Here is an 18,407-nt window from a genome sequence, read left to right as displayed (position 1 = left end):
CATGATTTCACAGTTTGTGAGATTGGCCTGTTGGGCTCTGAGCTGACAGCACAGAACGTGCTTGGGATTCTCTCTCTCCTTCTCTTTACCCCTCCCATGCTTACACCTGTGCACACTTTCTCTCTGTCTCTCAAAATACATAAATGAACTTAGGAAAAGTGGTAATTGCTTCTAATGATGTAGATATAAGAAACTTATGGAAATCTCCTGAAGATTTTACCTCTCCTTAATTACCTATGATAGTTCTGTCATTTTTTATTATTTAAAATTATTATTGGATTGCTATAAATTTGGAGAAGAGAAATATTATTATGGGCCTATTTTTTTTGGCCAGAAAGTTTGAGTCATGTTACTTTTTTGAAAGAAATCCAGCATCTGTCTTACTTCTACCACATAATATAGGCTGTAAGTTCTATAAGATATTTCACTACCATTATATCTTGAAAATATTTTAAGTAACTTTAAGGGATTAAAATTAGATTGATTTAATCACTGAGAGAAAATTGTTTTGGTTCTTTAGAGGAAGCCCGTGTGAAACATGAAAAAGAAGAAATGGAAAGACTTGAAAGACAACGGATTGAGAGAGAAAAATGGCATCAACTTGAAGCAAAAGTATGTAAACATTAGTAATGTTATTAGTGAAGACAAACTATGTAGCTATCAGATCTGTTTGGTCATGTAATGTCACTCCCCCATACCTACCACTAATGTATAGGCCTATGTAAACTGGTTTAACTCCTTTAATCCTACCATAAAGAAGTGAAGTTATTACCCACAATTCACAGATAAGGAAATTGAGGAAAAGGGAAGGTAAGCAGCTAATGAGTTGAAGAGCCAGGACTTAGACATAAATAGTCTCGCTTCAGAGCCCTTGCTTGTAAGCATTAAGTTATTTTTCTCGATCTGTTTTATAGATAATTAAACAGGGCTTCCTCCCCCAAAACTCAAATTCTACCTCTCATATTTTAGTTTTACTTCTCTTTTTTACCAGAATTACCAGGATTTTTCATATCAGTAGTTCTGATCTCGACAAGCCTCATAACTGGTAAAAATTGAAGGCCCCCCCCCCAAGGAAATTTATTTATGTGGGTCATATTTCTCAATATTTACCACATTAGAAACTCAAACCGAGAAATTTTAAGACATGTCATATTAATAGACATTAAATATTATATAAAATAAACATTAACAAAAAATAAGTAAATATATTAACATATTTCAAGGAAGAAAACTATTGTACATATAATTATATATTATTGAGTTATAATTGACATATAACATTGTATTAGTTTCAGGTATAAACATGGTGATTCAATGTTTGTATATATTGTGAAATGATTATTCCAATAAGTCTAGTTAACATTCATCACCACACATTCTATATTTTTTAAATTAGAGAAATAAGTGGCATTGTTTATGTTTTTAAAGTTTCTTTGATGTCAGACTTAACAAAATACTGCTAGATTCTCATATCTATTCAGTATTCTGTCTGTTACAATGAGTTTTTATCGAAGTGCATAAAGAAAATCTGGCCTCACACAGAATCATAGTTGGAAAAGCGGAATATTGTAATAGCCTTTCAGGTAATTGTGGATATTCTTTTTGATTCTATACCAAAACTCAATAAGTCATAGTTTCTTAATATGGAATGTGAAATCATATCAATGAAGTTTTCATAGTGTTATACTAAAACATTGATCTGTCTTACACTTTAAATTGATCTTGTATCCATGTATGATTTTGAAATATCATACATTGGTTGATTAGAAAAACTTGGTTTACTGAATAATTTCCTTCCAAATGTTGACACGTTTTTATTATTAGTTACCAAAAATCACATGCATTGATGTCTTCCCCAATCAAATCAGAAAGGTTTTTAAGGATTGAGAAAATGTCAAGCTCACAGTGGTCGATACAAGTTTTTTTGTTTAATTTGAATTTTTATTTGAAAGCTTGAATTTTATTATTGGTAACAAATACTTTTAATTCTTTCCTGAAAGTGACATACTCAGTGCATTCATTTTTGAGAGTGTCTGCCAAAATACTCAAATAATCGTGCAAGCAGTGGTTTCTCAAGACAGCCTTGTCCTTTGAAACATGGCAGAACGCTTTATGCAGCATACTTCTCGCTTTATGCACATAGAACAATCAAAAGACTTATACTGAAAGGTTGACACTTAACAAAATTAATAATTTTCACCTCCTCAGGTCGCTCTTATATGAAAATGGCTGTTTACCACCCACAAACCCCAAAGAATATGACTCCTAGTATAGCTTGTGCCTTGATTTGGGTTGAGACACCAACAATTTTAGACCATTTTGCACCATTAGTGTAAATGTATACACTGCAAAAGAGGCAGATACTGTTTCAGTATTATTATGAAGACATATTTGACCTCACAGATCCCTGAAGAGTCTTGGGGACCCACCAGGTGTCTGCAGATAACTTGCAAACCTCTGTTTCAGAGGAAACCTTTTGGAAATAGCAGTTACATTCAGACTAATTTTAGTGTTCATTTTGAAACTCAGTATTTTGCCGAGTAAAGTTTAGATGCTACCTGTGAAACATAAAGCTAAAATTACAGAGCCCACCAATGTATCCCCATGCAACAGGATCTAGAAAGGAGGAATGAAGAACTTGAAGAACTTTATTTATTAGAGGAGTGTTTTCCTGAAGCAGAGAAGTTGAAACGAGATACTAGATTGCTTTCTCAGGTAAAACTGATTTTGTGTGTTTGTGTGTGCCACAAGAGGAAATTATACTCTGATATCCTTTTTAATCCCCTCAGATTTTTAATTTGTCTGTAAAACATCTCTAATTTGACAAATCTGTCATATTGCATGTAGCAAAGTAAATTCACATACCTTTGTAGAAAACTATTGTCAATAATAAGACCCTTGAAATTTTTGTATCTTTTGACTCTGATTTAATTTTGGGGGAATCTATACTGAAGAAATTGTTCTGAATTAAAATAGAAAACTTTGAGCTTAAGTCAATCTAGCATTGCTCAAAACAATGTAACTTTGGAAAAAAATAAAGGTTCTTATAAGGAGAAAAAGAAAAAAACTGTAATAATATGGCAAAAGATGATTACACTATAATTTTAAGCAAAGTACAATATGATTACAAGTGTAGAAGTTTCATAGACTGCAAAATGAATGGAAGAACTCATACTAAAATGACAGTGGTGATTAACAATTAGTAATAATTTGGAAAAAAAAAACCCACAAAAAACAGTAATAATTTGGTAAGTAGAAATTAGCCCGAGTGTTGGCTTTTGTAAATACAGGAGCTGTATGTTTAGAGACGAAAGCAAAACAAAACCAACTCATAAATACTGTTTTTTAAAAATATGACAATTACTAGAATTGCTATTTATTTGAACTATTGAGGCTTATAAATTATTTTGATAAAGAGAATTTGGTTATTATAGAGATATCTCAAGTAGGCAGTTAAAGTCATAATTTTTTTTACCTAAATTGGGAAAACTAGATTATGAGAACTGATACTTGGAAAAAAGTTATTTAATCTTTGCATTTTCATCATTGTGACCCTTCCAACATTTTTATTCCACAGTGGAATCACTACATTCAATGTGATGGAAGTCCTGATCCTTCAGTATCCCCAGAAATTAATACTTTCATTAGTCTGTGGAAAGAGGAAACAAATGAGACTTTAGAGGAAGTGATCGCGAAGAGTAAATTAGTGCTAAATGTATGTCCTAGAGTATTACTCTGTAATTTTAAGTTGTTTAAGTTACAAATTGTCTGGTATCGACTCCAAAATAGAAATAAATTAAACAAATATATATTTGTATTTGTCAATTAATAACACTACTGCGTGTTTAGATATCGAGAAAAATATTTAACCTTTCTCTTTTTTTTGTTTTTACAACTCCCATTTTTATTTTTTATCTTTGCCACCTTAGATAAGGTCAGTATAGCATAAATGTGAAACCTTATGTGTCTAAGCAGGGAAAAAAAAAATCAAGTTGCATCCATTTATGTAGATAACTTGGAGGGAAAGTGCATGATTTTATCTTGAGTTGAAATTTTCCACTATTTGGTGATTCACTACACATACTTTTCTATGTCAACTATGTGCCAGGCACCTACTCTTCTAGGCATGAAAGAACAAAGATGAATAAGAATATCCTACCTTCTAGTTCTGCAAATAGGATGGATAGGCTACCCTGAGGAACTAGCACTTTATGATGCACTTAAAAATGCTAAAAAAAAAATGTTTTAATGATATTTAAATTCATTGCCTATTTCAAAAGAAAGTAAGGGAAAATCTTGGAGGCCTTATGGGCAAATCTCAAAGTGAGTGGCTTCCCAGAGACACCACTTTCCAAGAGGCTTCTTTTTCTGTTAAGTCTTGGGTTAGCATTGGTTTAAAGGACCATCAGGAAGCAAAGCCTAGGGTCCATGCAAGGTGGCAAGTTGGATCAGAAACTCCATGTATGGCTGGGAGCCTCAAAAAGTTATTGTGGATGATAGGGGAAATACCTGCTCTGCAAAGGGAGATGATAAGAACTTGTTTGGCTCATCTTTAGCTTATTGAAGGGAAACAAAAATGTCTCTACTGAGAATTCTTAATCACAAGTGAATCAGAAGTTGTATTGGAAGAATTTACCAAAATATAGCACACAGAAAGAGATAAAGAGATGGAAAATATTAATGAGCAGTTAATGGGTATGTATGATAGAGTAAAAGGGGCTAAAATGCATCGAAAAAGAGTACCAGAAGGGAATGACAGTATTCAAAGAGAAAATGGCTGACATCTTTCCAGAATTGAGGAAAAATACAAACCCTCAGATTCAAGAAACCCAACAAATCCCATCAGGATGCATAGAAAGAAACCCATACTAGGCACACTTACATAGTAGTAGGAACTGGAAGGAATTCACTGCACTTGGTCCTATTATCTTCTAATACTTTTTGTTGCAGTTCCTCACCACATTTTTGTGCTTCTTGTCACTGGGGTTTACTTCTTCAGCATGTTGTTATGAAGATGGAGTAACTCCAGACCGTTAAGCTCATAACATGCATTGCCTAATTTGATGTGGGCAAGCGTATGAGATCCATTTTACATATGTAGAGAGAAAAACTGTGACTTGCTTAGAGTCTCCTATGAGACTTTAAATAGGGCTTACTCTGACTTTCCAGAAGCTCCCAAGCCTCCTGTCCACTGTGAGATATTTGGACACCAGTGAATTCATTGTACAGGGTTCTTGCCATTGCACATCCTCTCTGCCGGCTGCCATGGCATGCTGCTGGCCCAGGAAGCCAGTGCTCTGCAATAGCTGGGAGAGAGTGGGAAGTAGCACTGGAGTTCACTAGTGATGAGCTGGAAGTGAAATCTTCCTATTATGAGAGTGGGTTACAGAAACAGAAGTAAGAAATAGTACAGAAAATGAGGAAAGGGCAGGTAAAACAAAATAGGAGAGGAGGATGATCATAGCAATAGGAAACTAAAGAGGGCAGCACTGAGGAACAGAAAGAACTGGATAGCAGTGACCCCACGGTAAACCCTAAGTTCCAAATTATCAAATGTATTTATTTGGCAAGCTCTTATATAATACTTACTATTCCAGGCTTTAGAAATAGTTACTTGCTGAATTCTTATAATAACCCTAGGAGGTAGGCACCAGTATTCTCATTTTACAAATGAAGAGGGCATAGTGATGCACAGAGGTACAAAGATGTTATATAACTTACCCAAGTCCACACTGCCCGTAGGAAGTGGCTAGGATCGAAGCCCTGCATGCTGGCTTAAGTCCATACTGCGCTCCCACCACAATGCCACCTCTCTTAATTTAGAAATTTTCTAGGTATTATCTGTGTCAGTGTTCAAAACTAAATCCTGCCACTTATTACTTGTTCCTTGGTCATGCTGTGCCTCAATTTCTCTCAACACTTTAAATATCTCCACTCTCTTCTTGATTAGATGATTTCTGGGAAGTTAAATGTAATTCGTAATTTTGTTTCTCTTAAGGTAAGGTGTTGTTTCCTCTGGCTTCTGTCGGGATTTTTTATCTTTGATTTTCTGTAGTTTGAAAATAATATGCCTAAGTGTAGTTTTCTAGGGCATTTATCCTGTTTGGTGTTCTCCAAGCTCCCTGAACCTGTGGTTTAGCATCTGATATTCATTTAGGGAAATTGTTATTTCAAATATTTCTTCTGTTCCTTTCTCCCTCTTTTCTCCTTCTGGTATTCCCTTTACATGTATGCTATACCTTTTGTAGTTGTCCCACAGTCCTTGGATACTTTGTTCTATTTAAAAAAATACTTTTTTTTTTCCACTTTTTGTTTTCTTTGACTTTAGTTTTCAAAGATTCTATTGTTATGTCCTCTAGCTCAGAGATTCTTTCCTCTGCTAAGTCCAGTCTACTAATAAGCCCACCAAAGGCATTCATTCATTTCTATCTGGTTCTTTCTTAGGATTTCTATCTCTCTGCTTTACGTTGCCCATCTATTTATGCATGCTGTCTGCTTTATTCAGTAGAGCCCTTAGCATATCAATCATAGGTGTTTTAAATTCCTGGTCGGATAATTCAATATCCCTGCCATGTGTGGTTCTAATGCTTGCTTTGTCTTTTCAAATAGTGGTTTTTGCCTTTTGGTATGACTTGTAATTTTCTCCTGATAGCTGGACATGATGTACTGAGTGAAAGGAAGTGGTATAAATAGGGCTTTAGTAATATGGCTGTGAGGTGGGGCCGGGGAGGAGAAGAATCCTGTAGTCCTGCAATTAGGTCTCGGTCTTTTAATAAGCCTGTATCTCTGCATGGTGAACTTCACAAGTGTTTTTAATTTATTTTATTCCCCTCAGGTGGGAGGGGATGGCTAGTGCTAGCTGGAGTTATTTCCTTTCCCCCAGGTGAGTGAGGCTTTGATAAAAGTCCCAAAACTTAGGCTCTAGTTAATTAGTTTCCCCTAAGATCAGGCCTTGTTAAGGATAGAGTACTCTGGTGTATTTCAAAACCGTTCCTTTTCCCTTCCCTCTGCTGGAAGTAGGAGGGGATTCTGCTCCTATATTTATTGTGAGAACCTGGTGGAGCATTTGGAGGTAAGTCTCACAATATTGTGGGCTCTCCTCCTTCCATGGCTGTGCTCTCCTGGAGTTTTTAACTCTCAAGAGCTCTCCACACTAAGCCTTCAGTAATTTGTCATTTGCAGTTTCAGATGTTCTTATCTGGCACTGGTTTCTGCAGTGGCTTTTGTTCCTGAATATACCATGGTAAGCTAGCTCCCTCTGTTCACTTATAGGTCTTCCCAGTCTTGAGATCAGGCGTTTGCCCAGTCTCCTCCCTTCTTGTTGATCAAAGAAGAGTTGTTGATTTTTCAGTCTGTTGCGCTTTTCACTTGCTGTTAGGAAGGAGTGGGGTCTTTCAAACTCCTTACCAATGGAATCAGACTGCCTTAGTTTCCTTATCTATAAAAATAGGCATAATAACAGTATCTACCTCATAGAGTTATGATGAAGATAGAATGAATTAAAACATAAACATTTAGAACAGTTCCTGGCACATAGTAAGTGTAGGAGAGGGGAAATTCTTATATCCTTCAAGCTCTTTCAGCTGGACTGAGAATTCAATACATATGAGACGTGCATGGAGACCCAATAATGAAATTGAGACCCAAAGAAATGACCGAGGCAGGCAGTTTTTATACATTTTAGACAATCGATTTGTGAGGAATTTACAAGATAAGGAAAATAGGTGTTTGTGAGCTTTAGTTAGTAAGGAATTCTAAGTGGAGTTTGGTCTGATGTGGTAGATTAGTAAAAAAAAAAAAAAAAAAAAAAAAGTAACAAGGTTTATTTCTACAGTTTTCTTGAGTTTAAAGTTCCTATCCCTGGTCTTTTTACTTCTTAGTACAGGGAAGGTATTTTCATACGGGAGATTTGTTTCCTGCTTTCAGGAGACAGAGGAGGATGCAAGTGTCTTTACACTGGTTGCTTCTCAAGTAGCTTCAGTTCAAAATGATCAATATGCCATTGTGCTACATTTGGGGGTGGCCTGCCGTGGGCACCTATATAAACATTCGGTACATATTAGTAACTATCTGCTCTTCCACCTTCTCATTCTCCTCCTCATTATTGTTTATTTGCTTGTTTTAAATTTTTTTAATGTTTATTTTTGAGAGAAACAGCAAGTGGAGGAGGGGCCCAGAGAGAGAGACACACAGAATCCGAAGCAGGCTCCAGGCTCTGAGCTGTCAGCACAGAGCCGGACTTGGGGCTCGAACTCACAAACTGTGAGTGAGATCATGACCTGAGCCGAAGTTGGGCACATGTCTGATTGAGCCACCTAGGTGTCCCTCCTCCTCATTATTGTTATATCACTATTTCTATTGTTCCATTGTCTTCAGCATCCAAGCTATGCCTCCTCTATAACTTGCCAATAGTTGAGAATTTTTATAAAGGAGTATCTGGAGGAAATATTTTTATTTTTCCATGATCTTAAATAATACAATTAACACAAGAAAGGATTTTTATGTTTTACTGATGATACGATGTGTTCGTCAATTCTAAAGTGATAGAACATTGCCTTTTCACTTTTTCTTTGACTATTTGTCAGAAGTTTAATTTATTCTTAGAGTAAATTTTTACTTTACATTTTACTTTATAGTTAATTGAGAAGTTGAGATTACTTTTATTGCAAACGCCGTCATATGATTTGGAAGATAAAACTATAATACAATACCGAGGATCAATTCTAGAGCTGCAGGAGCTCCTCCATCTGAAGTTCAATGTAGCCACAGAACGACTTCTCAGAGTAAGTGTGATTATTTTACTCATAACTTATGATTAACTTTTATAAGAATGAAAACTTTGTGCTACATAATAAAACATCTAGTATCTTTTTTTAATTAAAAGGCTATGGAAAAGTCAGTAGAATAATATGAGGCACATACATTAATCCAGATCTAGCAACCATAAATACTTCTTTTTTCCAAATTTTTATTTATGTTTATTTTTTGAGAGAGAGGGAGAAGAAAGCAAGCCGGGGAGGGGCAAAGAGAGAGGGAGAGAGAAATCCCAAGCAGGCTGCACGCTGTGATGTGGGGCTTGAACCCATGAGCTGTGACGTGAGATAATGACCTGAGCTGAAACCAAGGGTCAGACGCCCAACCAGCTGGGCCACCCAGGTGCCCCCAACCATAAATATTCCTAAATTAAAAAAAGCATTATCAATGTAGTTAAAGTCCAGTTTTTTCCTTATACTTGCTAAGGTTTAGTGGGATCACTATGAAAATAAATTCGCTAAACATTGTATGTTAGATATTCACTACTCTAGATAAATGAGTTGAAAACGATTATAATTATTGGTAGTCACTCTATTTTTCCCAAATATCTTATCGCTAAAAATAATATCGAAATAACTGTAAAATCATTATTATACCTTAGGAAGTAATAATTCCACACTCTAATATCCAGTCCATATTTAAATTTTGGCTAATATCCCATGAATGTCTTCTATAGCCGTTTTTGTTTTATTTTGTCCTCTAATCAGAAAACAGCCTTAAGGTCACACATGGTTTGTGGTTATTTTGGTTTATTTTGGTCTAGAACATAGTCCTCTGTATAGTGTTGGTAGCATATGTTCTAACTACAAAAAGAAACGCGAAGAAGGCTTAAATTTCACTAAATTTATTGTTAGTAATATTCATATAATTTTGCAACTCTTTGATTTGTATTTTAAGAAAAACAAGGAAGTGTATTAAAATTATTAGTAATCAAGATTATTTTAAGAGAAAAACAGTATGTAAAAGATTAGGAAAAAATACTGTAATGTTAAATTTGAAGTGGAGATATCAGTATGAAGCAGATTCCTTTTTAATCCTTAAGATGGAACCAAGTCTAACTGGGGTAAACAGCTGATTCTGGGTCTGGAGCAAGGACAGTGAAAGATGGGATTGAATTATCTTGTGCTAGAAAGCAAATAAATACTTACACACTATTGGAGTCATATCCAAAGGCATAGAACTAGCTTAAAGAAGCTCTCACTGATCAAATTTGCAATAATTTGAATATCAGAAAGAATAATCATAATTGATTATAATGCATTAAATAAAGAAAAATCCATGGGTCTAAAGTGATAACTCCAAAAAGGAAGGGGGACAGTGGAGTAAGGGGAAAGAAGAGTTCTTTATAGAAGAATGCCATCTGATAAATGTAGAAGGAATTGTAAGTTAGAAAGTCACCATTTTTCAGTCCCCAATTGTAATAAATGATAAGGATCATTTTCACCTAGATAATTAGGTGAAAAGTTGTTGAAGAACACCTGATTCTCCTAGTGCCAAAGTATTAGGCCACAGATTATTTATTGATGGGGGAAAAGTATACTTTCTAACTGGGAGAATATGGGTACTTACACCTTAACCAAGTGATCAAGTCCACATTGTTAATAGTGGGACATCATAGAGCTCCTGATAGGATGCAACATGAAGAACACAACATAAGGTCCAATGCCTTCTTGCCAAAAATAACTAAGCCTATGTACACACCTAACTTTCAAAAAAGTTACAAAAAATAAAGGGGATAGAAGAGCAAGTTAAACAATACCATGAGGAAACAATCAGATAAATTCACAGTGTTCTACAAGACAGCTATTCTGGATACTTCAAAAGGTAATGTCACCTTTTAAGGAAAAAAGTGTGGGGGATCAATGACTTTTTAAAAATTAACAATATATTCAATCTCCAGTACTTCTAAGGTTTTACAATATGGCAGCTATACACATACAGTATTGACTTATTTGAGGCATTTAAGAGAGCTAACATTCAACAAGCTCTATTTGTTTTTATCAAACATTCTTAAGAACATCCTTAAATTGTGCGTTTAATGTTGGACATCAAGTGTCAGACTAATGAAACATGACTCATTTGGATTTCATAAACTGGAAATTTTGTTTTCTAAATTTGATAATGTTCAGAAATGAACTAACTTTTGCAGTAGCATGATCTACATTTTAATAAGGTACAGATAAAGAAGCAGGTGTATAGTTAAGATGAAAAATCATGATAATGCTAAAATTGAAAAGGGTTCATGGTAATCATGATAATGCTAAAATTTTAACAGTAATCCTGGGAATACAGGAGCAATTTTAATCCTTAGAGACTGTAAGGGAAACTGAGTGCAAAGGTGAAGTACATTTGTATCATTGAAGTTCATTTGTATCATTCAGAGAATTTTTTAAAGCAATTTTTTGTTAGTTTGATATTTTTACCCAAATTACTCTTTTAAGTAATAAAGGGAATCTAACACCTAAGTAATGAAATGACTCTTGTAAGTTGCATAATTTATGAGGCCTCTAATCTTTTATAATGTTTTCTTTTTCTGTTACAGCAAGCTAGTACATTAGCAGATCTGGACAGTGGAAATATGGAAAAAGTCATTCAAGATGAAAATGTTACTCTATATGTGTGGGCAAACCTCAAGAAGAATCCAAGGTATTCCCATGGGTGATACTGTAGGTCAAAAGACATTGGGAGTCACATCATGATGACCAGGCATATGTCTTTTGCATAATAGTGTGGTATACATGGATAAAACCTATGTTAGGAAGTCAGCCAGCTGGAGTTTGAATCACAGAACTGCCATTTATTTACCTGAGGCAAGTTACTTAGCCTTCTGGAGCTTCATTATATCCATGGTCAACTGATGATTATATTACTTAACTTAATAGGATTGGGTTGAAGGTTAAATATTAATATAAAAATCATAGCATGATGTTTAGTACAAACAAATGCTGAATAGATAAATGTCTTCCCCTTTTCTTTACCCACTTAATTCACACCCCCCATAGGGTGGTAGGTGCTTTCTACATGGCAGTCTAAATCTTTAAAAATCTTTGTGAACTTTTTAAATAATACTTAAAAAATACATATATATAAAAATTATATTTAATTATATAAATTATATAAATAATTGTATATATAATTATATATATTATATATAATTAAATATATGGTGTATAATTATATAAATTATATAAATTTTATTTAATTATAAAAATAAAATCTATTTATATTATGTGTATATTTAAGTGATGTTTCCCCACTTATTTACAGGTAATAACATGTTTCTGAGAAATGAGAGTGATACTGATAAATTTATAATCACTTCTGCTATTTAATCTTCAACAGTTCAAATTAATTGAGTTAGTATGGCAGTGAGTTCTAGGGGGAAAAAATTGCAAAGTAAAAGTTAGGAGGCCTAGGTTCTGGTCCCAGCTCTGAAAAGACTAGTCATATGATAGTGGAAAGAACTGGACTTTAATTTTGATATTTAGTAACAGGAATGGACAAAATACTTTCCAAGTTACATTTGCTGTAAAATACTCTGTGGTTTAAATCTAATGAGACAGTGTATTAATATAACCCTTTTCATTGTAAAATGTGTTGCCTATAGAAATTACTCTGTATAATTTTTAAAGAAGTAAAATGAATAGCCCTCTATTAACTGTCCAGATTTAAGAAGAGAATTAGAAGAGAATTAGATGGTGTCTTTTTACTAAGATAGTGAATAGTGGAGGCAGAAACAAGTTTTGTTTTATTTGATGATAATGAGGGGGGCTGCAGGCATGACGAGTTTAATGTTGGGTCTGTTGAGTTTGAAGTACTTGTGAAATATCCAAGTGCAACTGTCTGAAGGCACTGAAAAAATCTGAGTTGATCTATTTTGGGGAGTCATTATCATATAGATCAGTAGTTCTTAACTTTTTGGGAGTCATAGACTCTTACAAACTTTATTACATACACTCATCATAGGTAAGGGCATTTTTGGGCCTCTTAAAGCCGATTCAGGGATCCCTCTTCTGTCCCACTACCCCATCCCAAGACACATAGAACTCATGTTAAAAATGCCAGATTACATAAGTAATGATTGAAGCCATCAAAATAAGATCCAAGGAGAATATGTAGAGGGAGAAAGAAAGAGGGCCTGGATAGAGAACTGAGTAATATAATATCAACATTTAAGGGACAGTTAGGAAGAAAGCCATACAGGGGAAACAAAGAAGGACCTGCCTGAGATGGAAGAGAAGAGTATGGGGTCATACATCCCAAGAGAGTGTTTTTGAGAAGGATAACACTAGCAACTGGGTCCAAATTGCAAAGCAAGCAAGCAGGCATGGGTTGGGACTCAAACCTGTGGCAAAATTAAAGTGGAGAGAAATCTTGCTTAGGTATAGATTCTCAGCAGACTTCGTTTTCTACAGTCTCACCTTTTTGTTAAAATCATTAACAGGTACAGAAGTGTCAGATTCTCTGAAACACAAATTAGATTTGAAATTCCAAGGATTTTAGCAACAAGTGGCATTGCTATACGACTCCTGCATACTCACTATGACCATGCCACACCACTGCGCCCTGTTTCAGCATCATTACAAGGACATACTGCCACAGTAACTCACTTTGTCAAAGATGAAGTTCAGAAGGGAGAAGCAGAAATCAGCAAAGAGCTCCAAGAAGAGTATAAACAACAAGAATGTGAGTCTGTATCAGTTTGTGAGGAAGAAACAAAAGTTGAGGAACAAGGTGATATTGAAGTACAAATGGTAGGACACATGTTTTAAATGTATACATTTTTTCTTTATGTAAGAAATGTTACTAGATTCCCTTGAAGCATTCTCGAGATTTTTTTCCTTAACAACTAAGAAATTGTATGAAAGCCGCTTTCTTGCCAATGGCTCAGTTTTGAATGTATATATTTTCTTCTTGCCTTTTATTTATAGTCAGTATTCATAATTGAGCCTGTTGTTTCCACATCCTAAAATTCAGCACAGGAATTGCTCCTTTTTATTCTAGGGATATGCCTGAACAGCTTGGAAGCAAATTTAATTTTTGTGTATTTTATTTCCAACTGACTAAGGGAACTTGTCATTAAATGGAAATTTGTAGTAAATACTTTCACTAACTGAAGGATTATCTTACATTACTTTCTCACCTGTTGGTTTTATAAGATGGAATTCTAGAAAGTAAATTGATTTTCTTAAACTGCTGTACTCCTCTCTTAAAATTGGACATCTTTAGATATAACATATTTGGGCAATTTACTAATCATACTCCTTTAGTTGTTTTCTGCTCTTTTCTATTTCTGGGACTTTCAAGCCACTTACTTTTTATGTTAGAATTAACTGTGTCTTTAGAATTTTTCAGAACTGAGTGGCTTTTATGTTTGGCCATAAACAATCTGCATTTTAGGAAGGTCCAGAAGTAGCAGGTTTTCCTACAAGTGCTAAGACACGATATGCATTGTTTTATTGGTTTATTTTCTTTAAACAGGGTTAAGAATTAGATTGAATACAAACTTGAAATCAGAATAGGAATTTATTAGATATTCCAAGAATAAATTTAATTGAAAAATTCCACTTTAAATATTACACCAGAATAAAAGATTATAAAGATTTTTTAGCAATATAGAAAATGGATATGACATGATGATCGGTACAAAGACTAGTATTTAGAGTATGATTACGAGCATGTCAAAATGAAAAGGAATAGGGGAGGAGAACCCAGAAACTTGTATATAGCTGACATTTTAGAGAGGTGGGAAATGATTTGCTCTTTTAAAAAAATTTTTTTATGTTCATTTTATTTTTGAGAGAGAGAGAGAGAGACAAAGTGCGAGCAGGGGAGGGGCTGAGAGAAAGAGAGGGAGACACAGAATCCAAAACAGGCTCCAGGCTCTGAGCTGTCAGCACAGAGCCCAATGTGGGGCTCAAACCCACAAACTGTGAGATCATGACCTGAGCTGAAGTCAGTGCTCAACCGACTGAGCCACCCAGGCACCCCACAAATAATTTTCTCTTTAAAAATTCGTCACTTAAAGAAATGATCTTTGAGCAATCCTATAGCTTTAAAAAAAACAAAAAGGAAAAAACAAAAAACTTAAAGCTTAAAAAAAAAAAAGCTTAGGTAGCTTGGTAGCTTCACTAGAGTTCGTATTTCCTGTTATCCTGCCTTTCCTGAACATACGGGATGATTACACTCTTTACCACCTTGAAGCTAGGCATGACCATGACTTGCTTTACCTGATCAGATGTGAATGGAAGGGACATACTGATTTCTAAAGGTGGGAAAAATAAAGAATGAGTAAATGGGCCCTGGACTTGACATTGTTTAGTATATGTGCTGCCGAAGCGAGCACTGGACTTGACATTGTTTAAATATGCAGTAAAAAAAGACCAAAATGAAAACCCATTAACTTAAAATTTGACAGGATTCATGGTTGAACATTCAGAACTGTTAGATGCAAAAAGTATCTGAAAATGTTTGATCTTGATCTGATTAAAAATATTGGATAATTTCTCTCCCCTCAGGTCCCTTGATTATATAATTAATGTTTTATGAAAACCCACCAGGATTTTATTCAAGAATTTCACATTAAAAAATTTTTAAATTAGAAAACATAATTTGATAGATTACTTGAATTTACATGGCTAACACAATTCTTTCTTATGCACATGTCTTTGTTAAAGGGGCCTCATGCAGTGATGATTTACTATGCTCTGTAAATGTTGGAAATAGTTATATATAAAAAATGTAAGCATATAGGGACGCCTGGATGGGTCAGTTGGTTAAGCATCCAACTCTTCATTTCAGCTTATGTCAGCATCTTGTGGTTCGGTTCATGAGTTCAAGCTCTGTGTCGGGCTCTGCTCTGACAGCATGTGGAGCCTGCCTAAGATTCTCTGTCTCCCTCTCTCTCTGCCCTTCCTTCTGCTTGTGCTCAAGTGTATACACACACATTCTCTCTCTCTCTCTCTCTCTCTGTCACAAAATAAATAAATGAATCAAAAAAATGTTTTTAATGTATAAGCATATAAATTCACTGACATACTCAACAGTGAAATTATGTATTTTTCTCAAGGCCTGTCATTTATTTCAGACAATAAGGACTTATTTACAGTAAGGAGTGCTTTCCTTTACTTTCAGCAATTGAGCTCGAGGGTACCAAATGAAGATTTCCTCAGCTCAAATGGCTCTTACCAATGTGTTTAATTGGGTTTTTCTGTTATTATTTAATGTTTTATTGAACAGTTTCAACGTCTGACTAACAGTATGCCAATACCTAATGTTGATAATGCCACAAAAGTAAACCCAGCAAAAGCATTCCACCCAGTGGTAAATTGCATGTTTTATGGAATGTTGAAGCTGTCCTCAAATAAGTAGTCTAGGAACCCCAGACTAGAGGTAGCAGGCAATTAGTGATAAGGCAGAAACAGTTTTATTTTATGAAACTTCTCCACAGCCTGGGAAGCTTGGCTGACAATTGTGTGAATGGTAGATGGGGGAACCTGGCTGGAGGGAACTTTGTTATCAGGGGATTTGAAAAGAGAAAATTGCCTGAAAGATGAAAATAACATTAATTGACTTACCACCCCTATTTCTAGGAACCAAAACTCTTACCACACCAAACAGGCGTGTGTAGGATGCTTCTGCACGTGTGCCCCATCATCCTTCCAAAACTGAGAAAGTTAATATGAATAGTGCTAAAACATTCTTCCACAGAAGCAGAAGAAACCTGTAGTAATGGTTAAGTGTGCCAAGGCAGGAGGGAAAAGCCATTTCCTGTGCTGGGAGGCTTGGTGGGGTGGGGTCAAGTCAGGGGAGCAGTAATTGCTTAGAAGTATCCCTCAAGGCACTTGCTGTGCTGTGCTAGGTAACAAAAGAGAGAAGACAGACTTTAACAGTTGTCAACTGGGTCTACACTTGCCTCTAATTTTTGTAAATGTGAGTAGACTGCAGGGGGCAAAAATCACTGGATTTATAAAGAGTATCAGCAGCTCAAGAGAGGAGGTCAAAGATAATTTGGTGGAATTGATGTGGAAAAAAAAAGTAAGAGAAATGGTAGAATGAAGTAAGAGGTTCAAACTCTATATAAATTTCCAGAAATAAAGAAGGGAAAGAATGAGTTTAGTATAATAATTGGCAGTGGAACAGCATATAAATTTTTATATTTCACTCTACAGACTAAAAAAATACAGATTAGTTTGTTTTTATATTTAAAGCTTTAATCAAAGCTCAAAATGATAAAAGTATATGAGGAGAACATAGGGAAGTTATTTTATTATCTTTACTAAGGTCTTTCTTATCAGTGCATTAAAATCAAGACCATAAAAGGAGATTCACTGGATCCAAACATTTGGTTTTTTTATTTTTTTAATGTTTATTTACTTTTGAGAGAAAGAGACAGAGTGTGAGCAGGTGAGGGGCAGAGAGAGGGAGACAGAATCTGAGGCAGGCTCCAGGCTCTGAGCTGTCAGTCAGCACAGAGCTTGATGCGGGGCTCGAACCCACAAACCACAATATCATGCCCTGAGCTGAAGTTGGACGCTTAACCCACTGAGCCACCCAGGCGTCCCTGGATCTAAACATTTGTATAGCCCAATAAACCTCACTATAAACAAATTTGAAAGATATGAAATGAGAAAACTATTTCAACACATAAACAAGGGGTTAGTATTCGAATCGAAAGAACTCTTACAAATTGGTAAGACAATTTCCTAATGTAAAATTAGGCAAAGGACTTGAGGAGGCAGATGAGAGGAGAAGTTTAACCAATTGAAAAATGAGAAGATACTGAATCAAATAAGTGATCAAATTAGAAGCAACATTATATCCTGTCTTCTCAGATTGAGTATGAGGGGGAGGACTCATTTTTGCATACTGTTGTTAGAAATGTAAATTTGTATAATCTTTCTGAAGGGCAATTTGGCACATGTAAATGTACCTATCAGTGATTTTAATTTTAGTAATTTGTTCTGAAATAATAGGACAGGTAAATAAAAATGTGCCACAGTGTTTATTGAGATATTTTTATAGTAGCAAATATAGTCCACAGATTAATTATCAAATAGTCAACAGTCAAATATTAGTAGTCATTCAAAATAATATCGATTTTATATACTTATAAACTTTTATATACCTATAGATTTTATATACGTCTTTAAATTTTAAATTTTTTGAGATATGATTGACATACCTATTAGCTTCAGGTGTATAACATCTATTTGATGTCTTTACTATGAAATAATTACCACGATAAGTCTAGTTAACATCCATCATCATACATAGGTACAAAAATACAATTTTTTTTTTGTGATGAGAACTTCTAAGATCTCTCTCTGCAATTTTCAAATATATAATACAGCATTGTTAATCATAGTCACTATGCTGTACATTACATCCCCAGGACTTATTTTATAATGGGAGTTTTGTACATTTTAGCCGTCTTCACCCATTTTACTCACCCCCACCCTTGGTAACTGCCAGTCTCTTCTATGTGTTTATGAATTTGTGTTTCTTTTTGTTTAGCTTCCACATATAAGATAATCCAATATTTGTCTTTCTCTTACTTCACATAATGACTTCAAGTTCCATCTATGTTGTCA

General features: G+C 34.9%; 1 protein-coding gene across 7 annotated transcripts in view; it reads left to right on the top strand.

Moving 5' to 3' along the window:
• DNAI7 (dynein axonemal intermediate chain 7) overlaps positions 1-18,407 on the top strand; it is an 81,127-nt gene that overhangs the window by 30,315 nt on the left and 32,405 nt on the right. For 6 of the 7 annotated variants that reach the window (XM_027035755.2, XM_027035754.2, XM_027035753.2 and 3 more), the window contains 6 exons: positions 521-612; positions 2,614-2,715; positions 3,578-3,715; positions 8,637-8,783; positions 11,357-11,460; positions 13,259-13,568. In XM_027035755.2, the coding sequence (XP_026891556.1) occupies positions 553-612; positions 2,614-2,715; positions 3,578-3,715; positions 8,637-8,783; positions 11,357-11,460; positions 13,259-13,568 (861 nt within the window). In that variant the 5' untranslated portion in view covers positions 521-552. Of the gene's footprint in view, positions 1-520; positions 613-2,613; positions 2,716-3,577; positions 3,716-8,636; positions 8,784-11,356; positions 11,461-13,258; positions 13,569-18,407 lie in introns of those variants that run through there. The other variant, XM_053226021.1, reaches the window with a different exon arrangement.

Source organism: Acinonyx jubatus, chromosome B4, assembly GCF_027475565.1.
Source record: "Acinonyx jubatus isolate Ajub_Pintada_27869175 chromosome B4, VMU_Ajub_asm_v1.0, whole genome shotgun sequence".
Lineage (NCBI taxonomy): Eukaryota > Metazoa > Chordata > Mammalia > Carnivora > Felidae > Acinonyx > Acinonyx jubatus.
Note: the sequence above shows the minus strand (reverse complement) of the source record. Positions and strands in the feature narration are given on the sequence as shown.